Source organism: Phascolarctos cinereus, unplaced genomic scaffold (assembly GCF_003287225.1).
Source record: "Phascolarctos cinereus isolate Bilbo 61053 unplaced genomic scaffold, phaCin_HiC Scaffold_1;HRSCAF=81, whole genome shotgun sequence".
Classification (NCBI taxonomy): Eukaryota; Metazoa; Chordata; class Mammalia; order Diprotodontia; family Phascolarctidae; genus Phascolarctos; species Phascolarctos cinereus.
Window position 1 is genome coordinate 175,874,368 of NW_027555514.1, and position 27,552 is coordinate 175,901,919.

Genomic DNA, 27,552 nt, shown 5'->3' on the forward strand with positions numbered 1-27,552 from the left:
ACTTTTTTCTGAGACATCATCATTTAGACACTACTGACTACTCCTTCACCTTCTAGATTTTCTTTCCCCACTAGGTTTTTATAATGCTACAACCTTATTTCTCCTCTTATGTTATCATTTCTTCTCAATCTCCTTTGTTGCATCATGATTCAGCTCACCAATCCCCTCCTCCCCCAGCTTTGAATGTAGCCCAAGGCTATGTTCTGAGCCTACTTCTCTCTAGTTTCTCTCTGTCTCTGTCTCTCTGTCTCTCTGTCTCTCTCTGTCTCTCTTTCTGTCTCTGTCTCTCCCTGCCTCTCTGTCTCTGTCTCTGTATCTCTGTCTCTCTCTTGTCTTTCTGTCTCTCTGTCTCTGTCTATCTCTCTTTGTGTCTCTATCTCTGTCTCTGTCTCTGTCTCTGTCTCTGTCTCTCTCTTTCTGTCTCCTCCTCCTCAACTCACATGAGAACAGTTATCTCCTCTATGCATAATAGGACTAGACCTGAGATTTCATGGTATAGGGAACTTTCCCTATCTGCACATCAGTACTTCCCCCGCAATACATGGCTGTGAGAAAGTTGCCTAGAGTAGTGGTGTCAAACTCAAATAGGAGTGGGACCACTAATTTCCACTTCGGGATTCTTGTAACATAGTTTATTAACTTAGATTTAAAATGTAATGTTATCTGTATTTTTATTTATTTTGTTGAGTATTTTCCCAATTGTATTTTCATATAGCTCAGGCCATACCAAGGAATGTTGCTGGCTATGTGATTGACACCTCCACCTTAGAACACCAAGAGATTATGTGTTTTGCCCAGGGTCACACAGCCAGTATTTGTCTGAAGCGGATATGAACAGAGATCTTCCTGGCATCAAGGTGATCTCTATTTCCCGTATGCCATAGTGCAGATGGCTTCCAAATCTATATCCAAATTCATCCCTCATCTTGCTCCTGAGCTCCAGTTCTGTACCACCAACTGCCTGTGGGACATCTCCACTTTGAGGTCCCAAAGGTGCCTCATATTAAGCAAAACAGAACTCATTATCTTCCCACCTCTCTCCTAAATTTCCAATTTCTGGTAATGGCACTACCACCCTTCCAGTCATCCAGGTTTGCAAGCAGGCTTAGAGTCATCTTCAACTCTTGACTTTCACATAGGCCCTAAATTCCATTAATGGCCACTACAGATGTCAATGAATCTAACCAAATTACTCCCTTATGCAAGAAACTTCAGTGATTCCTATTGCCTCTAGGATAAAATACAAATCTCTTATCTGACATTCAAAATCCTCCACAATTTAACTCTATCCTCTCTTTCCAGACTTATATCACATTCCCCTTCCCACCCCCATACATTCTACATTCCAATCAAACTGGCCTATTTGCTTTTCAGCACGTACTCATGTGTATGCAGGCTGGCCATTATACCTTGAATATTTTTCCTCCTTACTTCTACTTCTTAGAATACTTAGCTTCCTTCAGGGCCCAGTTCAAATGCCACCTAATAACCAATGCCTTTCCTGATCTGTCCTCCTCTGCCCTACCCCAACACACACACACACACACACACACACACACACACACACACACACACACACACACACACACACACCAGTTGTTAGCTCTCTTCCTCTCCATGAAACGGAGTTGTATTTACTTTGCACATAATTTGTATATCTTTATCTGTATATGTAGTACTTTCCCTGTAGAATGTAAGCTCCCTCAGGGCAAGGCCTGTTTTATTTTTGTTTTTATATCCCCCCCAAGCATCAGTGCCTGGTACATATTAGGTGCCTAATGAATACTCGAGATTAAACTGAGTACCAGGATCCCAGAAACTAAGAAAAGATACTTGTGCTCACATTACTGATGGGCCTATTATTAATACTGGTAATGACTAGGGCATAGGTAGGGGTGGGGAACCTGCAGCCTCAAGGCTACATGTGGCCCTTTAGGTCCTCAAGTATAGGCCTTTGACTGAATCCAAACTTCACAGAACAAATCCCCTTGATAAAAGGATTTGTTCTGTAAAACTTGGACTCAGTTAAAAGGCCATACCCAAGGACCTAGAAGGCTACATATGGCCTCGAGGCCATAGGTTCCCCACCCGTGGCTTAGAGCATGCAGAGTATACAACTAATCAAATTCATCCTTTGGGGGCTAACTCAGTAGAATCATAGGGGTAGGGTAACATGGCTTGAGAGCTGTGTCATATTTTTTCCTCTTAATATATGTATTTGAAGTTTAGTTATTTTGAAGCAAACTTGATCTGAACATACAATATTTGTAGGGATTCAAAAACCTTTTTATATAATTTTCTTTCTTTTCCACCAAAGAGATCCAAGCAAAAGAGTATTCAGTGAGTATCTGTTTAAGGCAAATGGAGGCAATGGATTTATGTTGTTCAATCTAGGATTTTTTTTTTCATGATCCATGCCATTTGTCTACATAGTTGTAAGAATTAACAAGGTTGTATATGTGAAAAAATTTCACAACTAAAGAGAAGTGTTAGTTTTTGTGATTGCTATTATCATAACCATTTATTAAGCGCCTACTGTTACAGGCATAGTACTAGAAACTAGAAACGCAAAAACAAAGAACAGTCTTTGCTCTCAAGGAACTTATATTCATTTAGGGGAGGTAACACATATACATATACATATATATATACATACACACACACAGATATAAATATATATATGTATATATATATATATGTATATGTATATATACATACACACACAGATATATATATATATATATATATAGATATATATCTATATTTATATAGATATATATCTATATATATATATATATCTTTAGCATCATTGGATGTTCCTGTGCAACCTCCTATGGTAGATGGCTGGCCAATACTTGATCCTTTCTTCTCCCTTCTTCCTGCTGGACTGGCCTGGGCTATATCCTTACCAGTCCATGCCTCTCTTTTCCCTGGGATTAGAGAAGAGGCTGTTGGTAGTGGTTTATGCTGTAATCTTTTTTCCAGCCACCAATTTCTCCTTTCTACCTCCCTTTCTCTAAGGAGATTTAATGAGTCACACACTTTTAAAAGGTGAGATAGATGTTATAGAATATGTTTCCTTTCTTTTCTGTGTTATGGAGTTTGTATCAAATTATGAAATTTTATCAGATGGAGCTTATATCAAATGAAAAATTAGGAATGTAATTACAATGTCTCAGAGGTCCCAGTTAGGAAAATTTCTAACCCTAAGGGGGAGGTGTGCCTCTCTGCTATAATTTAAATTTAGTTTATCTCTAGCTAATCCCTTTTCTCTTGATGTCTGAACGAAAAATTGAGATACAGAACATGTTTAGGAAAAGAAGAGATGAGAGTGTATTATTACCATGCCTGTAATGAGAGGCACAGGAAGGATAGTTGGGGGAAGAATAGACATTTCTGGAACTTCTCTCAGTCCTTAAAAGGTGACTACAAATCTACAGTTTCAGCCTGAATCTTCAGCTCTGAGATGCCTATAGGAAGATGAAGGCCCTTTTTGATTTCTTCCCTCTTGTCAAAATTCAGTCTTCTTTTCACTTTCTCCTATCAATCTCTCTTTTCAGTTTCTCCTTTTGTTTCTTGCCCTTATCCTGTGATACCAATTATTTCTGGATCAGCTCATTGGGTCTTAAGAAAGGCTGGGGGGTGCTGTCTTCCCATTGTCATTGCCCAGTTTTTGAAGTTCCCACTCTTTCCTCTTTCATGTCTCTAAGACTGTATGTGCCTTTACAAACTCCCAAGTTTGACTCAAATGTGTCTTCTACTTCAAAGGACGTGATTGTCCTAAATTGCTCTCAGTGTTGAGGAGGAATACTTGTTCAGCAGAACTACAAGTCTCGGGCTGCTAATCAATTCTCATAGACATATAAAAAACACATACAAAGCACATGCAAGGTGACCCTTCAGGGTGAGGGGTGGGGACACAATAATGACTGAAACAGGAAATGCTTTATGTAGAAGGTGGCACTTGATAGAAACTAGAAGCTGAGATGAGGAGGAGAAGCATTCTAAGCATGGAGGAAAATCTTTGTACAAAAGCCCAGAGATAGGAGATGGAGTGTGATGTATAAAGAACAGCAAGTAGGACAACAACAGTAGAACATGCAAAGATGGAGGGGTGTCATATGTAATAAAACTGGAAAGGTGGGATGGGCTTAGGTGGTAAAGAGCTTTGAATGCCAAAAGAAGAGTTTATATTGGAGGTTTATATTAGAGTTTATATTAGAGGGGTTTATTGATAGTGGGGTGACATGATCAGACTTGAGCTTTAGGAAAATTGCCTTGATAACTTGGGAACCAGAATGAAAATGTAATTAGGAAATATTTAGCAAAAGAAGTAAAAATATAATAGAACATAAATAATGTTACTTTGTTTGAGGCAGCTAAATATTCAGTGGATAGAGTGCTAGGGCTGGAGTCAGGAGGGCCTGTATTCAAATCTAACCTCAGACGCTCACTAGTTGTGTGACCCTGGACAAGTCATTTAACCTCAGTTTACCTTAGTCCACTGGAAAATGAAATGACAAACCACTGTAGTATCTTCACCAAGAAAACCCCAAATGGAGTCATGAAGTGTTGGACATGACTGAACAACAATGATGTCACATTATGATTTTCTAAGTCAATATGTAGCCCCATGGATCGTTGCATATGGTTTAGTGGCCTTATTTCTATTTGAGTTTGACACCAGTGATATAGAGGATGGATTGAGGAAGTGAGAGACTTGAGACAAGGAGACCAATCAAAAGCCCATTTCAAGATCCACTTGAGAGGCCACAAGGACCTGGGGTAGAGTAGCACTTGTGTGACTAGAGAGAGCTTTTAGACTAAGCTGTGTACCCCATACTGGTGATCACAACTGCATTTTCAAGTAGTTGGGAGGAGATGGGGAAGCACGGGAGTAAGAACTACCAGCGAAAAGACAAAGGGGATGAGCTCAGGCCATCAGTGCACATAGAAGAAGCAGGAAAGAGAGCCCAGTTGTGCTGTAAGTTCATCAGGCTGTGAGAGAAAAGCATACATATGTGTAACCCCTGTGTTAGAGGCTCACACACAACATAAAGGGCCTAAATCCTAGAGTGATTTCTCACCTTTTAGTTCATTGAGCCTACCTAGAAAATCTAGGAAACTCTCCATAAGACACTACTGAATTGCTATCAGTGATTCCTCCTATAAGCATAGTTTATGAAACTCAAAAGAGGCAAAGGAGGCTTCATGTACCAAAACTGAAGATAAATGCTACCTATCTTTAATTTTTGCACATCTTGACTGTGTTAAGGCAAAGCATTGTTAAATGCTCAGTGACTTTCTTTTTTTGTATAATATTTATTGCTCAGTGACTTTCAAGTATTTCATTTCATCCCAAAATCGAACTGAGAGAGTACTGGTGCTGGGCTTGCCTCTGACATTCACATATATCACTCACACAGCCATGACCCTTGATCAGATGTTCATTGCTTCTCGCCTGGATTTTTGCAATAGTCTGCTAATTGACTTCCCTACTTTAAATTCCTCTCCTTTCCTATCTGTCATACACACAACCACCAAGGTGATTCTCTTGAATTACAGATCTGACTATACCGTTCCCTTGTTTAGCAAATTCCAATGGCTCCCTATTACTTCAAGATTCAAATATATTCTATTTAGCATTTAAAGTTCATCACACCCTAACTCCAATCTTCCTTTCCAGCATTATTATATATTTATATGTATGTATCACAATCCAATGAAACTAACCTCCTTCATATATGGCACTATATCTCACATGTTTTTGCTTTGTATTTATCATTCTTCCTTCCTAGAATGAATTCCCTCCACTTCTTAGACTCTCTAGTTTCCTTTAAGGCTCAGCTTAAACTCTGCTTTCTCCTGGAAGCTTTTTATGATCCCCCCTAATGCATCCAAAATTATCTTGTATCTATTCTGTATTTTGTACACACTTATGTATGTGCATGTTGTTTCCCTTGACTGTCATATAAGCTCCTTGAGGACAGGTACAATTTCACTTTTATCACTATATATCCAGTGTTTACCATAGTGCCTTGTATATAGTTGGTGCTTAATTAATGTTCTAGGCCCAGCTTTCCTCTATCACAAATTCCAAGATGGAGTGTTCACTTCCCCATATGATCACCCTAATTTTTACTTCATTTACTTTACTAATATTTATTTCACCAACCAGTTCCTCCTTGTTGGTGAGAATCAGATCCAGGATAGCAGTTAGGCTCATAGGTGCCTCTATCTCCAAATACAGACTCAGAAGCTCAATGGCAGGGGAGAGGAAAAGAGTAGCAGGGGAGGATGAGATGATGAGGAGCTAGATCTAGATCTGGTACGCACTGAAACTCACAAAGATGGTACTTCTTCAAACCTCAGTCTCATCTATCTGGCAGCTGGGTAGAGTTCTTTGACGTTTTCTTGCCCAGACTAGGTTAGCTCAGAGCAGGATAGACTCACCAGTCATCACACCATTGTTCTGCCACCTCTTCATTTCCCTAACCCTCTTTGCCACAACTGTATCTTTCCTCATTTCCTGTTTATACTCCTAGCACAACTTTTCTAGGCTCCATGTGCAGGGTGGAGAGTAAACAGAAAGAATGGAAAGGGCACTGTTCTTACAAGGAAAAGAAGACATACACATATAATAAAATAAAATGGTATATGATACCAAAAGAAGAGTGAACAAGATGCTGCCAGGAAGGTTGCATACAGTGTTTGCCTTGGTGTTTGAGGTGGGCTTTGAAGCATTTGTGACGAATACCATTCCTACATTCTTTGTCACAAATTATGTATACTACTTTCTAAATTATTCAGGGGCTCCCTTCATAGCAAGAAAAATCTTGAAATATTTTAGCCAATGACATATAGATCATTGGGCTTGCTGAATCTCAATCAGTACAATTAATATCATTTTCTACCAGGCTGTAACATACAATTCCAACATTTAGCAAACACTTGCAATCATATGGATGTTTGAGAAAATAACTAGCTCAATACAAACATATAAATCCTTCACCGTTAACCTCTGTAAATTGAGATTTTAATTCTTAACAATAACCATAGACATAAGCATGTAATCATATTATCATTCAGAGTAAGTCAAATAGAGCACATAAAGGTTTACCAAAGAGGGTGTTTTTGCACAGCATCCATAAAAAAGCATAATAGGAGATATTAATCATTGTCAAGAATAGCTGACTCTTGTCCCAACTCATTGTCCATAATATCTAAGACAAGGCAGCCCATCAGAAGGAGAACCCAAAGAAGCCCCAACACATCAGAACTCTCTGAGATTTATGCCTAGGTGTAGGGATTGAATCAGCAAGCAAAAGGTCAGTCAGTGAATAAGTTACTGAGAGGAATGCTCCCAGCAACACATTTTTCTTGTTGGCTAAGAAGACCATGCTGTGGATGGTGAAAAGCTGGCAAAGCAAGAAAATTTCAGAGTCAGGACCTGACTCAAAGTCTTCTGATTCAAGGTTCACTCATTGCTACTATGCCATATTTTTCAACTTACATAGGATAGAAATAGATTACAAATCTGTACATCTCCTGGAGTTGCACTGATCCAGCTTACTTAACAGAATATTTTGCAGCCTACCAGCTGCAAATCAAGCATGACAGTGGAGCAACTGGATACAGCTGTGTCTTCCTGGGAGTCAGGCTGAGAAAGAATGAAGAAGTCTCTTGTTTGGCCACAGGAAAGAATAGGACTGAGAGAGGATGTAGATGGTATGGATTATGGCTAAACCTCTGCTTTGCCTACAAGTCAAAGAGCTGATCAGAAAGATGGCAGTCCTTACTCCAGTTAAGTATTTTTTTTCTTCTTTACATGAGATTTATCTATCCCTTGGGTCTAAGATCTTGTCTCTCAAAACTCTTCCAGAAGAATTAACATACTTTCAGATAAGGTATTATGTCTTTCTGGGCAATCTTAATGCTCTAATTGCACATGGCATCACTTACTATAAGTGGTGGCCATGAGACAAGATTTATATGCAGTGCTTGCTAATTATGAAGAGCAGAGCTAATCTTGATAGTAGGCAGAGTAAACAATCATCTATGTGGTGTCAGTTGAGAGGATACTGATTAAGGCATTAAAGACCATTGTCACAATGCAAATAAATCATCCTGGAGGATTTAACATTATTTGTAGCCATTATCAGTCAATAACATTTTAACAAATCAGTCAATCATATTAAAATATATAGAAATTCTGAATGATTTTTATTAGTATCAAATTCATGGGGAAAGCCACCTGCCCCATGGAGTCAAATTACCATTTCACTCACACACACACACACACACACACACACACACACACACACACACACCCCCCTCCCCCCAACAGATCCCATTCATTATACTGGAGAGACAATAGGGTATGATTATGTTATCAGGTGGTGAGTGATATGGAGATCACTGCAGAGAAATAAAGCATGGCAGCTGGGAATTTCCTGAATGGTGTTCTGGGAGAGGCAGCTACCAATCAATGCAGTAGGGTCCATGTTGGAATGAGCAAGACAGTTGCCCCATTGGAGGAGATAGTGAAACAGGAGGGACTCAGAAGCCAGAAATTCCCAAAGTCAGTGCTTTTCTTGGTCTTGGCTGCCCTGATGTTGACAGGGGCCTCCAACTTCTTCTGACATCTGCTAGCTCATCACTCAGAGAATAGAATGAATTAAGCCTGTGGCTGGCCCCAGCAAAGTGTCCCATTCTGACCTTGAGTGTAGTATCCTTCTCTGCAACTTTTCCCAGATATGTATAAATGGAGCACAAAAGAAAATGAAGAGTACCCTTTGACCCAGCAATAGAACTTCTAGGGCTGTATCCCAAAGAGATCATAAAAATGGAAAAAGGACCCACATATACAAAAATATTTATAGCAGCTCTTTCCGTGGTAGCAAAGAATTGGAAATTGAAGGGATGCCCATCAATTGGGGAATGGCTGAACAAGTTGTGGTATATGAATGTAATGGAATATTATTGCATTACAAGAAATGATGAGCAGGCAGACTTCAGAAAAACCTGGAAAGATTTGTATGGACTGATACTGAGTGAAGTGAGCAGGACCAGGAGAATGTTGTACACAGTAACAGCTACGTTGTACAATGACTAACTTTCTTAGACTTAGCTCTTCTCAGCAATGCAAGGATCTAAGACACCTCCAAAAGTCTCATGATGGAAAATGCTATCCACATCCAGAGAAAGAACTGTGGAGTTTGAATGAAGATCGAAGCATACTATTTGCTCTTTTTTCCCTTCTGTTTTGTTTTATTTCCTCTTTCTTGTGGTTCCTCCAATTGGTTCCAATTCTTCTTTACAACATAACTAATGGGAAAATATGTTTAATAGGAATGTATAGGTATAGCCCATATCAGATTGCATGCCGTCTTGGGGAAAGAGTCAGGGAGGGAGGGGGAAGAAAATTTAAAACTCAAAAGCTTATGGAAGTGAATGTTGAAAACTAAAAATAATTAATTAATAAAAAATGCAGAGTAATTGGGGGGAATGGCACTAAAAACTGGGGAAACTAGAATATACCTCTTGAAGCAGGTGATATTTAAGCTGAGTCTTGGAGGAAGCTAAAGGTTCACAGAGGTAGAGATGATGAGGATTAGCATTCCAGGCATGAATGATAATGTGTGCAATGGTAGAGAGGTAAAAGAGAAAATGGCCTAAACAGAGAACACAAAATAACCTAGTTAGGTTGGAGTGTAGAGTGTGGGAGAAGAAGCAATGTGTAATTGCCCTTGAAAGATAGACTAGAGTCTAACTGAATGACTTCAGTTCTAAATATTAGAGATTGCTTTTTATTTTTTATTTATTTATCCTAATGACAAATGAGAACCATTAAAGCATCTTGAGCAAAAGGGGAAGTAGGGGACATAGTCAAACCTGCAATTTAGGATGATAGATTGGAGAGAAGAGAGTGGAAGCATGGAGAGCAATTAGGAGGCTGTTGTAATAATCTAGGCAAGAGATAATGAAGGCATTAAATAGGTGTGAGCCGACAGGAGATGAATGAAAAGATACTGAGGATGTAGAATACACAAGACTTGGCAACTATTTGGATGTGGATAGTGAGAGTTAAAAGCAGAAGTGGCTCCTAGGTTATGAACCTAGATTACTAGAAGAATGATAGTCCCTTCAACAAAAATAGGAAATTTGGGAGGCACAGTAGGTTTAGGGGAAAAATTAATGAGTTTTTTTTTTAACATGTTGAGTTTGAGATTCCTCTGAAATATTCAGGTGGAAATGTCCCCTGGTAGTTGGAGATACAGGTTTGGATCTCAGGATAAAGATGAGATCTGACTCTCTACATCTGGAATTAGTCTACATAGAGATGGCAGTTGAATCCATGATTGTTGATTAAAGTCATCGATAAAGAGTGGAGAGGAAGCAAAGAGAAGCAAAGACCTAGGACAGATCTTTTTGATTTTCACAGAGGTCAGGGACCAGTGTCACAAAGACCCAGCTTCCCTTACCCTGACACCATATTGGCTGGATCTTCCCTGATGTAGCTTCCTGGGCTGAGGGGATAAAAAGTCCCAACCTCTGACAGTCAGTGACCAAAACCACATGAATCACTATACCATGATAACTGACTGATCAGACTAGTTTCCAGATGGTGATGGGGGTAAGGGGGGGGGGTGAATCCAGAAAACCTGAGTGGCAATGTAGTATCCTTGTTTCATGTCTTTGGTACATTAGGGCAGAGTAAACCCTCTCCTTTGTTAAATGTTAAATGTTCAGCGACTTGTAAGTGCTTCATTACATCACGGCATCAAAGCTGAATTAAAAGCATCCAAAACATGTCTACCACACCCAGGTAGGACAAAATAAAATAAGAAAGTTGTGGTTATGGTTGTGGTTTGTCCTTCCTTCTCGAAGAAGACTAAGACATCAGGAAGATGATGGCATGACTTGAAAATGTATTGGATTTGAGAGGGAGGGAGGGCTGTGCAAAGTCACTAGCCTCACTTTCTCTTCCAGAGCCATCTGTAGTGGCCAGATATAGATTAGGACAACTGGAGATGGCCCAGGATGCAGTGAGAGACCTTGGCTTAGAAAAGCCAAGGTCTTTCTGAAGTCTCACTTTGAGTGAGGCAAAGCTCATTCAGTGAATAGGCCTGTTTAAGACTTGAATTAAAGGGGGCAGCTAGGGGTTGCAGTGGCCCTGAAGGCAGGAGGACCTGAGTTCAAATCTGACCTCAGGCCAAACTTGACACTTACTAGATGTGTGACCCTGGGCAAGTCACATAACCTCAATTTTCTAAAAAAGAAAAAAAAAACATGAATCAAGAGATGGCTTCTTCAATCAAAAAAAAAAAGGAAAAAGAAAATCGAGAAGATACCATAGTAGAAATCACTGGTTAATAGTGGAAAAAACATTTTCAGGTCAGTGGTGGAGATGGTAACTAGACAGCAAAGAATTAAGATTTGAACACATGTGAGAAAGTGAAGGAGACTATATATAAACAGTTTTTCTTATTTCTCCAACATAATATTTTATTCTATATATAGATAGGCACTAGACCCATAATCTCATTGCTATAGAGAATTCCCAGATGGAGAAACTTTGTACCAATGTAGGTCAGAACCTTCCTGTAATATTAGAATATTAGGAAAGGTAAGGAGAAGGGAAAAGGAGACATTCACAGGTGTGAAACATTGCATATATTATCAGATGTTTAAAAAACATTTATCTTGCTTATTTTTTCTCCTTTTTATTTTTCTTTTAAAAATATTTCTAAGAGCTATTCATCAATAGATAAATGGTCAGGACAAAAATAAATAAACCCCAGAGATCATGTAGAAGAATCCCTTCACTTTTTTACATCTAAGGAAACTGAGGCCCAGAAAACTTAAGTGACTTGTCTAAAATCATGCAGTTAACAGCAAGCCAAGGAGGACCCAGGTTTCTAACTCTCAGTCCAGTAGTCTTTCCTCTATCCCACACTGTCTCCTCAAATATCCTCAACTCCCAGGCACTGTAGTTGTGCCTTCTGTTGCTGACATTTTTGAAAGGTGGCAATAGGCAATTGCATAGAGTCCTGGAAAATGTAAGAGTCCCCCTTCCAAGGGTTTTATGAATCAGCCACTCTGTAAAACATCGTGACATGAAAACATAGCAAAGGTACTGGACATCCCATCCCTGGGAGCTGCCCTTCTTACAAAAGTTTTGGCAAAGGCTCTGTAAGGGTTGAAGGATGTGATGGATTTCAGGCACAAAGCGACTTTCTTTTTTTGGCATGAGCACATCAAGAAAGCAAACTGCAGGTTTTTGGCATCACTCACAAACCTCACCGAGGTTTGATGCAGGTTCCTAGGACAGACCTATCCATTAATTTGTAGTTTTATTTATCTTTGCATTTTGGCAGAGAGTGTTATTAGCAATATTTCTGTGATTGACTACTCCATTGGGGGTGAGGGCGTGAATGCAAAAGCAAAAGCTTTTATTCTGTCCCCTTCTTCCTCTGTTAGCTTTCCTAATTCCAAGGGATTCAATTAAATGTTGGCTTTTGAGGAGGAGCTACTTCTAAAGGAGTAATCTCTCAAATCCTATTTGTCTCTATTTATATAATCATTGTCTTAATCCAGGGCCTCAGCAGCTCTCCCTTAGACTATTGCGATGACCTCCCTGCTTCAAGTATCTCTGCACTCCAATCCATCCTTCACTCAATGGACAAATTTATTTGCCTTAAGCTAAGACCTACACAATAATTCTAATGGTTCCCTATTGCCTCTAGGACCAAATATAAATTTCTTTGTTTAGCTTTTAATTTTTCTGTTTAGTCTTTCGGAACTTGGCTCCATACCTTATTACATATTGTTCTCCTTCTCTGTATGGTCTACCAACCAGAACTTCTCTCTGTTCTTTATACAAAGCACTCCACTTCCCACCTCTGTGCCTTTGTATTGGTCATCCTCCATGTCTAGAATTAACTCCTTCCTAATGTCCATCTCATAAAACCACTAATATATTTCAAGGATACTTAAACACCACCATCAAAACAATGCCTCTCCTGATCCCCCAACTGCTACTGCCCTTCTTCACTAACTACTTTCTACTTATCTTACGTTCATTTAGTATTTACTCTGCATATATTTCTTCTTTATAGGCTTATACATGTACATGGTTTCTCCACTGATCAAATATAAGCTCCTTGAGAACTTTTGTCTTAGTAGCCCAGCACCTACTACAGTGGTTGGCACATAGGTGGTGTTTAATAAGTGTTGATCAAATGATTGATTGCTCATGTGGCTAGTTAAATCTTGTGAATCCCAGTACATTGTTTTATCCACAGCACAGTGCTACTTCCTGCCACTAAGAAAAGTTAAGCTGCTTCTCCCATTTCAAGAAAACTCCACAAATGTGAATTTCTAACATGCTGTTTTGATTACTAGTTTATGTAACACTTTTATTAAGCTGATTCCAAAGTAGAATGTTCCAAAGTGGTTTAAATGAGGACACTAATAAAGCAGAATACCAAGCAACTAGACCAAACAACCATTTCTTTGGTCTGCTAACATAAAACTCCCTATCTCCTTTTTTGGAGACTCTCTGAATCCGCTCTAATACAGATGGGAGTCCAACAATAGAAAATCCACAAACAGGAGCAAACTGAAGGTCAGCTAGCACCATTATCCTTCATTATCTTATGAAATTCTGTTTCAGTTTCTATTTTTCTCCACTGCTTATATTTGCTAAAAAAGCAATAGAGATAATGGTCAAAGCATTTGCTCAATAGTGGCTTCATTTATTTGCAGGCAGGCAGATGATAGATTTCAGTTCTTGCCAAAACTGAGAATGTGCAAAATGATGGAAGTAAAAATATAAAATGGAAAAGTTATGAAACAGAGCTTCACCCAATCAGCAGGTTTTAGGGGAACCAGATGGCAAATAACCTGCATATGAATAAATAGTGTACCTGAATCTGTAATAATCAAGTATTAATAGAAAGTGGACAGTTCCTAACTGAATATCACTCTCTTTATTACAATTAAAATTGGAAATATTTAATTCAGCAAACATTTTCAAGTGCCTTCAATGCTCAAACTAAGTAGCTTCTAGGGTATGGTTGCCATTTCTGTTCAAATTAGTCCTCATGCATAAAAAAAAAAGAAAATTTAAGAAAATAAAAATTATTTTCCTAGACTTTGACCTATGTAGTATATTTTAGAGATTTAAATAACTAAACCAACAAAATGAGCTTTCAATGAAAAAGTAAAGGTTCCCTCAAGTATTATGGTATTAATAGTTATGGCGGATGACTGCTAAGGGATGATAATAACTGACAACGGAGAGAAGGTGGAGCTGCTCACGGCTTCTTTTGCTTCTCTTTTCTCTGCCCAGAAGAAAGACTTTTGGACTGGAAAGTAGGGAGTTGATACCCAAAATGAAATAAGAAGATAGCAAGACATGATGTAACTGCACATGTTGAGCTCATGTCACCTGGCCAAAAATTAACTAGAGCTTTAGTTACTAAAAGAACTGCAGGTGTTATTTAATTGGCATCAGTGATATTTGAAAGACATTTGAAAACAGAGCAGTAGAGAAGGGCAAATGTTGTTCCCATTTAAAAATGAAGGGGAATTGAATCTACAAACTATAGGCCAATGACTTCGCCTATAAATCTTGGTAAAACTCTAGGATATTTCATTAAAGAACACTTAAAAGGAATCATTGCTCATAAAGAGCAGCGTGATTTTAACATGAATAGGCCAATCAATTGATAGTTTCAACAAGCATTTATTAAGTGCTTACTATGAGCTAAGCATTGTGCTAGGCACTGGGGAAAGAAATACAAATCGATCAATAAACATTTATTAAGTGCCTATGTGCCAGGCACTGTGCTAAACACTGGTGATACAAAAAAGAGGCGAAAGACTGGTCCCTGCTTCTCAAGGAGTTTATAATCTAATGGGGGAGACAACATGCAAACAAATGTGCACAAAGCAAGCTACATACAGAATAAATAGGAAATAATTAACAAAAGGAAGGTGCTAGAATTAAGAGGGGTCAAAAAAGTCTTCCTGTAAAAGACAAGATTGTTAATTGGGACCTAAATGAAGGCAGAGGGGTCAGTAGGCAGAGTTGACAAAGTGATAGAGCATTCATCCTTAAGGATCTCACATTTTAAAAAAGGGTGGTGGTATAGTACATGTTGACAGAGGAGTAAATACAGGACATAAAAATAAATACAAAATTACTTCCTGGAGTAGGGGTGATGGGGAATTTCACAAGTGGGATAATCAGAAAAGTTCTCTTGAAGAAGGTAGCATTTGAACCCTAATTTCCTATTAACATCAAGAATATCACCATCCTCCCAGTCCTCCAGGCTCCCAACTTGTCATCCTTGACTCTTCACTATCTCTAACTGCCCCCCCATATCAAATCTGTTGACAAGCCCTCTAGATTTCACTTTTGAAACATCTCTAGAATTTGCCTCCTTCTGATCCTAGTTCAGACCCTTATTACCTCATGCCTGAACTACTGCAATAGCCTACTTGTTGGTCTGTCTGTCACAAAACTCTCCTCATTTCAACTCATCCTCCATTCAACTGCCCAAGTGATTTTCCTAAGGCACAGGTCTGAGCATGTCGTGTCCTAGCTTCACTCAATAAATTCCAGTGGTTCCCTATCACCTCCAGGATCAAATATAAAATCCTCTCTTTCGCATTCAAAGCCCTTCATAACTGAGCCCCTTGACCCCCTTTGTTTGGCTTCCTTCTTATACCTTACATACTCTGCTCCAACGAAGCTGGTCTCCTTGCTGGAAGAGCCTAGTAGAAACTGGCAGTTTGCCATTACCATTGGAGCCAAACGCCATTAATATTGCCATTAATACCACGAGCACTAGTTCTGAAGGAGTTAAATGAATTCATCTATAAGAAACAGTACATTTGGATTCATTAAAGTCTATTTTAGGCCCGTTAATATTTAATGAACACATTGTTTATCATGTCCTTCAGATCCTGAGACTTGGAAGATACATCAAAGTTCCAAGAATTAAAGGTTTTGTTAAATGTTAAATGTCAAAATCTCAAGCCTTGATATTGTTGTGGTAGGTAAAACACAATTTTCTTTTTCCTGATTCCTTTAAAACCTAACAGCAAAACCACAGTAATGCACAGAATGTGTACCTTTCTTGTTCCTGCTTACACTGGTTTATCTTCCATGTGATCTTTCTCAGTTTATTTATATTCCATGTGTCCACATCTTCATGTGGACAGAACTTTTACCTTTACAGGTCCCAATCTGAAGCCAACTGGCCTTTTGCAAGCTAAAGTTAGCCTTGAGCTGGCAGGTGTCTCTATTTAGGATACAATTTCCTCATTAGGAAAAAACTGTGGGGTGCATGACCACAATCTAATAAGTGCAAGTGACATGTGTAGTCAAAGGATCTGGGTTTGAAATACATTTCATACTGCAGTTTTTTCATCTCTATTGGCTTGTTATATAGCCACCTAATTCTATTTTAACCTATCAACCCTTGTTTTCTTCATCTGAAAAAAAAAAAGGAAGAAAGAAAAGGAAAAAAAAGAGGGAGGGTGGTTGTCCTATAAACGACTTTTAAAGTTCCTTTCACTTCTAGGTTCTATGACTTAGTGTGTAGCATTTCTTGTGGGATTGTGGGGAAAGTGTTAGCATTGGGATCAGAGGATCTGAATTTAAATCTAATTTCCGCCGTCTCCAACCTGTGTGGTCTTGGGTCTCCGATTCTCAGTTTCCTAATCAGTAAAATAAGCGGGTTGGACCAGATGACTCTAAGGTTCCTTTTAGTTCTAGATTTTAAATCTTAGTTAGGATACAGTTTGGAAGCCTTCCTTGTATAAATTCTCTGGTCTTTCCTTGGCTGCTTAGAGAATCACGTCTGTTTCTAGGCTTAAAAAAAAAAAAGAAGAAAAGTAACTAACTTTCTCCTTTACGTCAGTGAACTCTGAAATGTCCTCCCCCTGTCTGCCGCGAGCCTTTTAAAAACTTGTGAGTCCGCACTAGGCGGCAAGAGGCTGGGGCTACAGGGAAATGAGCTTTCTTCCGAGGTTCCCGCCCTCATCTTTCCCCATCCTTCCCCTTCGCATCGCAGCTCCCCTCTGGCTTACCCTGTAACTCTCCCGGACTCGCTTCACCGCCCTCTCCCGCCCCCCGCTCCACAGCATCGCAACCCTGGCTCACGTCAAACCACTAACCCAGAGGGTGATTTATTGAGCACCACCCCTCCCCCAACTTTATCTTTCTTCCACTGTCCTCAACCCCCCCCCCCCCCGCCATACACAAAGGGAAGATAATTATGCTGGGGGAGGGGGATGCTGTTACCTCCATTCCCTTCCTCGCACTTAGAGTTCATTTGTACCTTTTTATTCTTTTGACTATTCTTTCCGAGAGCTGTCCTCTTAGTGACGAATAACAGCCTGCTTCTGTGCACTGGGATGGATGGAACCTTCAGTAACTTGACTGGTGGTCAGCCGGCAGCGAGGGTGAGGACTCCAGCTGTTCCAGCTGCAACAAATTCCTGTAAGTTTCAGCTCTTCTCCTGGGGCAGGGGACATCATCTTCTCTCTTCACCTTTTCCAAGAAGGTAGAAAAATGGAGAACAAAGTAAAAGTCTCTGGTGTGTACTTTGTGTCCCTTAAATTCTGGGATTTGCTTTGCCTAGACCATAGTTCATTTTTCTTGGTCTCTTTGTAACTACCCTGTGATTTCTGCATTAAATTCTGTAGTAGGAATAAAGTTCTTTCTCAATTTAACTAATTACTTTGCATCTCATAATTTGCCGTTTGAATTTGAAGACGGTGTCTATTATTTGATCAAGTATAATGAAAATATGACTTACGTGATGCAAGAATAATGCCTCTTAGACACTGCCTGCTTCTAAAAATGTTCAAGGAAGTTTTCTTCCATCTCTGTAGCATTGCCATTTCATTATAACTATTTAATGCGCATTATCAGTCTTTACTGGTCTAACTGCAGCTCTGGAGTTTTGTATGTGATTCTTCCTTTTTTAGAAGTCCTATTAACAAATATAATTTATTTAGAAAACTCTATAGGGAGGGGAGAGCTCCTAGATTGTTTTGGTTTGTTTTAAATGAGGTTTGTATATGTTTACATCAAGAATGAAGGGGGAAATTGAAGCCAGAATCTCCATCTGAAACAGATATTTAGGGAAAAAAATCAGAATTTTGCTCAAATAATCCAGAAAAAAAGGCTGTTTTCCATATTCCTTTGCAGGTATGTAAGTAATAGCCAATATTCAGGCAAGAGAGTGAATTTTATTCACATTATCAAGATAATGGTCTCAGTTCTCTAATGTATGGACATAGACTCTTTGAATCAAAGTATTACAGAGATAAGAAAATTAGATTTTTAAAAATCATCTTTCTCCCTGTGTAGGAAGACAAATCAGAGAGGAGGAGATAGGTGGAGAAGCAGCTTTTCATATAGGTTGGTTATGATAAAAGGAAGATGTTGGCCAGAAAAAGCATTATTCCAGAAGAATATGTGCTGGCCCGGATTGCTGCTGAGAACCTGCGCAAGCCACGCATCAGAGACAGGCTTCCTAGAGCTCGTTTTATCGCCAAGAGTGGGGCCTGTAACCTGGCCCATAAGAATATTCGGGAACAAGGGCGCTTCCTCCAAGACATCTTCACTACCTTGGTGGACCTGAAATGGCGCCACACACTGGTGATTTTCACCATGTCCTTCCTCTGCAGCTGGCTGCTCTTTGCCATCATGTGGTGGCTGGTGGCTTTTGCCCATGGTGACATTCATGCTTACATGGAGAAAAGTGGTATGGAGAAAAGTGGCGTGGATTCCAGTGCTTGTGTGACTAATGTCAGGTAAGAATGTAGTCAGATGAGGAAGAAAGTAAGATTGGTGTAATAATAACCAAAATGCCTTGTCAACTATCACTCTATATAACTGGTTCTTAACCTTTTTGTTTGTTTGTTTCATAGTCCTCTTTGGCAGTCTGGTACTGAATACAGATCCCCTTTTAGAATATTTTTAAATGAATAGAATTAAATAAATAATTTTGCAAAAGAAACCAAAGATGGGTGAAAATAAAGATGTAATTTTTTTTCTCATCGAAGTTCATGAACTCCTGAAATCTAGCCATGGACCTCTTAGTGGCCAGACCATGGATCCCTGGTTAAGAACCCCACTTTACCATAAGTTTGCCTGGAAAAAAAAAGTGAAGGGTTTGATACACTCTCCCAAAACAAAAACAAAACAGCACCTTAATTGCAACAAGTGATTTGGGACATCTGAAAACAAAAGTTGCTACTTTTCATACAGTTTATGTCTAAAAAATCAACTTAAATGAAAACTACTTTACATGTCTCCCTTAAAGTCCTGCCTTCTCTTGAAATATATCATCTGATATATTTTTAGACTGATCTAAAATGAGTTTTCATTGGGCATTTCCCAATGCAGCTTTTAAAAAAGATTAATAGGGTATTTTATTCTTGCAGTATATACTTGAGTGAAGAAATATAAAGCAAAATGTTCACTTTTCAGTACAGAAATATTGTAGGTTCTATTTTAAATGCATACAGACAAGTCTGCAGAGACAAATAAACTGCATCATGGGATTGTCCCCTTAACATTTGCATATGTTGAAAAAGGAGGTCAGAAAACTAGATTCAGTGGGGTCTCTAATTATAATATCATGTTATAAAATAACTTACCTAAAGGCAAAACCTTCCCTATCAAGATTCATCTTTATGTATTTTTCTATGAACAATTGTTTTTTTAAATTTAAACATGTATCAATGATATAAGACATTTATTTTTAAGAATGTTCAGTCAGAATTGTCATTGAGGGAGCTGTTTATAAGGGATGTATTTAATGGTGCCTTCTCATTTTCAAAAGGATTGTAGAAAGGGTCCACACTTCAGGAACAGCTGTATTCAGTGACCTCTGAGAGCCCTTCCAGACCTAAGATTCTAGAAATCCAGATATGAAATCGTAAGAAAAAATTAGTCCTTACATTTTTCTAAATCTTGGAGTGTTTTTAAAAATCATATTTCTTAAACATTGCCAAGGCATTTAAGTAAAGAGAATTTAAAATCTCATAACTGAAGATGTGATAGAAATGCTTGGTTGTGCAGGTTTTTAATCTATTTTTATTTATTTTTAGTGTAACATTGAGTAAAGATTATTTAAACTATTGCAACAATTTCACAAAGTTACTGTTAACTGACAGAAACAAAGATGGAAAAAAATTCTGGAACATTTTATAAATAGTATTCCAAATTCTCATACAGCACAAAGCTAAAACCTTTCATTAGCTCAAAGAAATCTTTATTTCCTAGAAATTATAAAGGATAAAAATCAAAACTCCCTTCTTTGTTAGGAACTGACAAGCCAGTGAAAAAACTATGCCTTATTAATCTTAGAAAGTACAGTGACTTAGACTTTGTTTCTAGAGATAGTAAGCTATGCATTCAGATCAGGCGAATTTTATCTAAATTATTCCATTAACTTTATTATTGAGTAAATTTGTAAAAAAAAAAGTTGAAGTGGATGTTGATGTTATACTAAAATAAAAATTCAATAGTTGCTCAATAACCAAAGTAAAACAACAATTAAAATCTTACAGTGATAGGTGACTGGAGATATAACATGCTTGACTATAAAGCTAAACTTAATTCAAAAGAATTTATTACCATTGAATTTTGGTATTGTTAATTCATATTTATTTTGTGAGAAATATTTTTGATCAATCTATAAAAGCATATCACTGATCATAACTGGATAAATAAACTGAAATTATGACTAGTAAACATATGGTTAATTTTATTACTAGGATAGCAATGTGGGATTTTGTCACAAAAATGTAATTCAGTAATCTATGTGATTCTTTAAGAATGTAATCTTTTAAAGTGTTTCTAAATTTTTCTAAATCAGTAATCAGCAAGCATTTATTAAGTGCCTATCCTGTACCAGGTATTATATTAAGCATGGGAGATAAAAATACAAAGAAAGAAATAATTTTTATTCTTAAAGAGTTTGCATTAAAATAGTGGAGACAGATACATATATAAACATATACAGAATAAATATTGAGAGAATAAACACAAATAAATTCAAAGTAATTTAATAAAATGGACTATGCATAAAGTTGTTTGAAAAGGAGGGCACAAGCAGCTAAGGCCAACTGGGAAAAATTTATGTGGAAGGTGGTGATTAAGCTGTGTCTTAGGGAAGAGAAGGATTCTATGAAGGGGAGGGGAGAGACAGTACATTTCAGGCTTGGGGGATGGCCAGTTGCAAAGTTGCAGACATTGGAGATAAAATATAGTGTGAGAGAACAGAGAAAAGATCAGTTTGGTTGGATTAAAGAGTGAGGGAGGGGAAATAATGTACAGTAACTCAGTAAAGATAAGTTGGAACCAAATTGTGAAGAGCTTCAAAAGCTGAACAGAACAGTTTATATTTGATCCTAGAGGCAGTAGGACACCACTGAAATTATATTGAGGAGGATGACCTAGAGCTGCAATAAAGGAAAATCACTTTGGCAACACTATGGCGGATGGACTGGAGTGGGAAGAAATCTGAGAGAGAGAGAGACCAGTTAGGAGACTAGATGATGAAGACCTAAACTGAGGGTCATTGCTATGTAAGTAGAAAGGAGTCAACTATATTGTGGAGGTAAAAACAAAATTTGGCTAGTGGTTTGGATACATGAGGTTTAGGGAACAAAGAATCAAGGATAATGCTGAGGTTATGAACCTGGGAGACTGGAAGAATGGTGGTGCCTTTTGAAATAGAGAAGTTTGGAAGAGGAATAGGTTTTGGGGAAGTTAACAAGTTCATTTTTGGACGTATTGAGTTTGAGGTGTCTTTGGAACATCTAATTTGTAATGTCTGATAGGTAATTTGTATTGCTAGACTGAAGCCTGGGATAAACTGAATGCATGTACACACACACACACACACACACACACACACACACACACACACACACACACACACACAAGATATTTGTAGAGAAACGATAATTAAATTGATTCACCTGATGAAGTCACCAAAAGGGCTAATGTAGAGAACAGGACATAGTCTTGAGGAACACTCACAGTTAGAGGGTATGATATGAATGATAATCCAACAAAGGAAACCAAGGAGTGATCAGATGAACAAGAGAACCAGGAGGAGAGGCTGGTCAGTAGTGTCAAATGTAGCAGAGAGGTCAAAAAGGATTAGGATTGAGAAAAGGCCATCAGGATATTTTAGTTAAGGATTTTTGAACAAAGAAAACATACTGCACTGTGTTATTATGCATTGGATAAGTAAAAGTAATTTCTGTCTTCATTGTATTGTTTTGCTTTCAAAGCTCTGAATAAGTGCTAAGTGATATGGAGGAAAATGATCCATGTGCATGTTGAAGAGTTGGACTTGCATTGCCAAAGTAACCATTTTGTTTCTAACCTTTGCAAAATCCCTTAACAAATCCTGTAAAATATGTTTTTAATGTAAATTTTTTTCTGTTTCTTAATAGTATTCTCTTCTACCTCAGAATACAGGAAACAATATAGTTAGATAATAATAAATCTTATATAATATTATTAAATTATTATTAAAACTATTTTGGTACAAGAGTTAATACTGCATAGTTATTTTAACACAAATATTAATCACCATGATATTTTATACTTCATTTTTTTTTGATAAGCCATGAGTCCTGCTGCCTTTATAAAAATTGAAAACTAAAATTTGATTGTTTGGTGATCACTCACCAGTATTTTCAAATAGCATTTTATCCCTATACTTTAAAAATAAGCATTTCTTACTTTTGTGAAATGCAAGAAACTATAATTCCATTCAGAAAATGTTCTGTCATTTGTTCCAGGGTCTCTATTAATTGTACAGCTGAGCTCCACATCAAAAAGCACAAAGAGTAGCAGAATCCAGACAACATTTGGTTATTAGATATCACAGGTGTCCATAAGGCACAACAGTCACACAATACACTTAAGTCCATAATTCCAGGTTGAGAATGCAATCATTGTCTTACATACTTATTTGGCTGTGTGACCCTGGGCAAGTCACTTAACCTCTGTTTGCGTCAGTTTCTTCATCTGTGAAATGAGGACAATATTAGCACCTACTTCCCAGAGTTGTTGTGAAGATCAAATGAAATAACTGTAAAACACTTAATAGTGCCTGGTAGATACTAAGTACTATATAAATGCTAGCTATTATTATTACTGTTGTCAGGATCAAATGAAATAATATTTGTAAAGTGCTTAGGATGGTTCACATAGTAGGTGCTATATAAATGCTTGCTATTATTATTTACAAATGTTCTCCCCATGAATATAATAAAAAGTGGTCTAAGTTTGCTATGTTACTACTTTAGTTATTTCAGTATTCACCAAAAATGGATTCTTAACTACCACTTTTTGAAGGATACTTTCCCATTATTGTCTGGACAATGGGATACATCAATTCAACAAGTGCCTTCCATGCGCCACACTCTGTCTTGGTGCTTGGGGTGCAAACACAGGAATGCGACAGTCTCTACTCTCCCAGAGCCTGCATTCCACATCTTGATGTTTTGTATAGATGGTATATGAAATAGTTCATGTATCTGTTCATGATACCTACAAGCAATACAAAAGAGAAACAATTCAGCCATGCTCCTCTACTTGATAATTGGGCTAGTTGCCACTAGATCCATCTTCAGAGCATGCGCATAACCAGTTGGGTTCTTTGTTTTGAATGATGACCTCCTTGAGGCTTCTTTTTCATTGAGGCAACATCGCATGGCAGCAAGTAGAAGCAGTAGATTTAGGCTTGAATTCCTCCGCAGACATTCAATAGCTGAGTAATCCCTGTTGATCGTGTGATTGTACATAAGTCACCTGGGCTCTCCAAACTTCAGGTCCTCATCTAAAAATAGGGATCACAATACTCAAATTGGTTCTTGTTCCCATTTGTGAGGAAAACATTTTGAGAACCTTGAGGTACTCTTATAAAAGTGAATAATCATCATCATCATCATCATCATCATCATCATTATTATTATTATTATTATTATTATTATCATTACATGACCTCATCATCAAAAACTTGAAGCATTATATTATTACAAACAGGGAGCTGCCTCTTGAATATGGATGTAGCAATGAAACAAAGTCACAAACACATCTGGTATGGCCGAGTAGAAAGATCACTGCCCTAAAAATGATGACTTCTGGGAAGTCATGTAACCTTTCTCTACCCAGCTTCCTTATCTATAATCTTGTCTAGCTCGCTAGATCACTTTGGGAACAAAATGAAATAATTTATGTGAAAGTCCTCTGTTTTCCAAAGTGATAAGTAGTTATAAAACACTATATTACATAAATTTGCATGGATAGTGTGTCATGTACATTTGCATTCCCTGGGTCTCCTAAAGTGTCCTATATATGCTATAGATATTTGTTGATGACTTTATTTTGGAGTTCATAATTTAGTAAGTGGTTTAGAAAATCAATAGCTTAAAACTACTCAATCTACGTACTTAAATAGTGTATTAAAGTTCAGTTTTTTAAAAGTATTTTTGGCATAATCTTTGTCCTGTGGACTAGGTTTTTTAAAAATGACTTCTCAATTTGAGGACATAGCTGTCTTGGGCTGCTTTTGCTTCTCATAAACTAGGCATGGGTTTGTTGGGCCTGATGTTAACAATAAGAAGATGTAGTGTATTCATAAAAAGAAGAGTCTCCTGAATGGACTAGAAATAATTGCAGTAAGTTAGGGGTCTAGAAAATAATGTGCCTCTAGAAAGTGAGACACTTATTTCATTCTTTCTTTCAGAAGCAATGAGCCTTTAGCAAGTTAATTTTATCCATATTTTTAAAAGTCCTTGAGTATTTATTACACTATTCAAAATTTGTCTTAATGACATTAGTCTGGTGTATCATTTTTACAGGTCTTTCACTTCTGCTTTCCTCTTCTCCATTGAGGTTCAAGTGACAATTGGATTTGGTGGGAGAATGATGACAGAGGAGTGCCCCTTGGCTATCACAGTTTTGATTCTTCAGAACATTGTGGGGTTAATTATCAATGCAATCATGCTGGGTTGTATCTTCATGAAGACAGCTCAAGCTCACAGACGGGCCGAGACCTTGATTTTCAGCCGGCATGCAGTAATTGCTGTACGAAATGGCCGACTGTGTTTCATGTTCCGGGTAGGTGATTTAAGGAAAAGCATGATCATTAGCGCCTCTGTACGAATCCAGGTTGTCAAGAAAACAACCACCCCCGAAGGGGAGGTAGTGCCTATTCATCAACTTGATATCCCTGTTGACAATCCCATAGAAAGTAACAATATTTTTCTGGTGGCCCCTTTGATCATCTGCCATGTAATTGATAAGCGTAGCCCCTTGTATGAGATCTCAGCCACTGACTTAGCCACCCAAGACTTAGAGGTCATAGTTATCTTGGAAGGAGTGGTTGAAACTACAGGTATCACCACTCAGGCTCGAACCTCTTACATTGCGGAGGAAATCCAGTGGGGTCACCGCTTTGTATCTATTGTAACAGAAGAAGAAGGTGTATACTCCGTGGACTACTCCAAGTTTGGCAATACAGTCAAAGTGGCTGCTCCCAGGTGTAGTGCCAGGGAATTAGATGAAAAGCCTTCAATACTTATTCAAACACTTCAGAAGAGTGAGCTGTCCCATCAGAACTCTCTGAGAAAGCGCAATTCCATGAGAAGGAACAATTCTATGAGGAGGAACAATTCCATGAGAAGGAACAACTCTTCTCTGATCGTGCCAAAGGTACAGTTTATCACCCCAGAGGGAAATCAGAACACAACTGAAACGTGACCTTGGATCAATACAAATTTAATCTCTTGACAAGTCATTGAGGCCCACATCAGGTTCTCACTGTGGACTACAATCCAGGACTGCAAAGGCAATTACTTGTTCTACAGCTTTGTCAATGCACTAAATTGTACTCCTATCAATACAGCAACACTTGATATTATCAATAAACAATAGCACCCAGAGCAAAGACATCACCATTCACACTTGTCTTATAAATTCGGTTTTTGTAGCTAAAATTTTTGAGTTGTCAAAGAAATGAAATATTCTTATTCCTAAAGGTGGAAGATGTTTTCTCAAAATGAATTAAAGTTGCCCTTAAATATGTTTTTACTGAAGTAATTAATGCAAGCAAAATGTTGCACCAAGAGGAGGAGTAGAAAATTATATTGGCTACTAATGACTTGGTTTGGGATGCTAAGTCAGAAAATCTTCTGACTCACTTTTCCTTTAAAAATGGGAAACAAACCCTAAACCCCTATAATGAAACTACCTTCCCCAGGTAGGATTCTTCCTCCTTGGAGGTCTTCAAGTAAAGGCTGAGTGATCACTTGTTGGTTATGTTGTAGTGGAGATTCTTTTCATGGTCCATCTAGTTGGACAAAAGGGCTACCACTGAGATCCCTTCCATCTTTCAAATTCTGTGACACCTGTGATATCTGTCTGTGCTATTGTTGGGACAATTGCATGATAAATTAAGCCTTTATCAGCTGAACAACTGTGAAACAGGAGAGTCAAAAGTCTTTTGATCAATACAGATTTTGAACGTACTTGAATTTAGGATCATCATTTTAGAGCTGGAGAGGATCTCAGAGGTCATTTAGGCCAAACCCTTCTTTTTACTGATAAGGAAACTGAGACCCAGAGAGATTAAGTGACCTTCTTGAGGTCAAACAGGTAATAAAATATGGGGGTATATTTTTATCTTTTAGAAAAGGCAACATAGTGCAATGGAAGGCTCTGCAATAAAATCCTATGACTGAAACTGCCAGTGTAATATTGGGCAATCCACTTAATCTCCCTGGACTTGAGTTGGACTAAATGGCCTGTGAGATCTCATCTAGATTGAGTCCTACCTTTCTGTTTCATGACTAAAAAACAAGTATGAAAGCTAGACACAAGTACAATTCCTTGTTAGTTAGATCAAAAATGGAAGAATAGCTTTGTCAGATATAAGCTGAGAATTCCTTTACCATCCTTTCTCCTGTGCCTTAAATAGAAAATCTCATGCTATCATCAAATGTGATGAGCATTGTTAAAAGGCGGACCTCTAAAGGAATGGCTGATGGTCATCAGCCCATTACACAGCAGCCTCTTCAATGTGCCTGTGGCTCTCATTCCCTTGGCACACTAGCCTTAAATGAGAAAACAAACAAACATGGTGCACAGAAGAGTGAGGAAATACAGAGCTGCCTGGGGCAGGGAGGAGGGTACTGTTTTATTGCTTTGGGGCAGAGGTTGCCAGCTCTTGGATCAGCTCCCAGTCAGTCAACTGACTCATACTACAGTTGAATTCCTTGCTCCCTTCCAGTTTCCCCTGTGTGTGACAGGAATGAAGAATTCAAAGGAAGATGTAGTATGGGGTAAGAAAAACAGCATGGGAGGAAGAGATGGAAGCAAAAAAAAAAATGGTTTGAGCCTCAATCGGTGTGTGATTCAGACCTAATATAGAACAGAAACTGTCATCTGGAGGCCAAAAACTTGCTGCTAAGCATCCTTAAAAGAACAGTAAG

The 27,552-nt window shown here is 38.2% G+C and overlaps 1 protein-coding gene and 1 long non-coding RNA gene across 2 annotated transcripts; one reads left to right on the forward strand and one right to left on the reverse strand.

Annotated features, from left to right (window-relative positions):
• Positions 1 to 14,805: 14,805 nt before the first annotated feature.
• Positions 14,806 to 17,445, reverse strand: LOC144457556 (uncharacterized). Its single transcript, XR_013486966.1, has 2 exons — positions 17,358 to 17,445; positions 14,806 to 16,888 (listed from the first exon to the last, which is right to left on the reverse strand). It is a non-coding gene; the product is annotated as an uncharacterized LOC144457556 (long non-coding RNA).
• Positions 16,988 to 26,146, forward strand: KCNJ8 (potassium inwardly rectifying channel subfamily J member 8). The gene is made up of 3 exons (XM_020994154.2): positions 16,988 to 17,518; positions 18,395 to 18,840; positions 24,922 to 26,146. The coding sequence occupies exons 2-3, from the start codon at positions 18,467 to 18,469 to the stop codon at positions 25,820 to 25,822; spliced, it is 1,275 nt and encodes a 424-aa protein (XP_020849813.1). The 5' UTR covers positions 16,988 to 17,518; positions 18,395 to 18,466; the 3' UTR covers positions 25,823 to 26,146.
• The last annotated feature ends 1,406 nt before the right edge of the window (positions 26,147 to 27,552 follow it).

Coding starts and splice junctions, on each gene's coding strand:
- KCNJ8 (XM_020994154.2), top strand. CDS start 18,467: ATGTTGGCCAGAAAAAGCATTATTCCAGAAGAATATGTGCTGGCCCGG. Junction 18,841..24,921: donor GCTTGTGTGACTAATGTCAG/GTAAGAATGTAG, acceptor TCATTTTTACAG/GTCTTTCACTTCTGCTTTCC.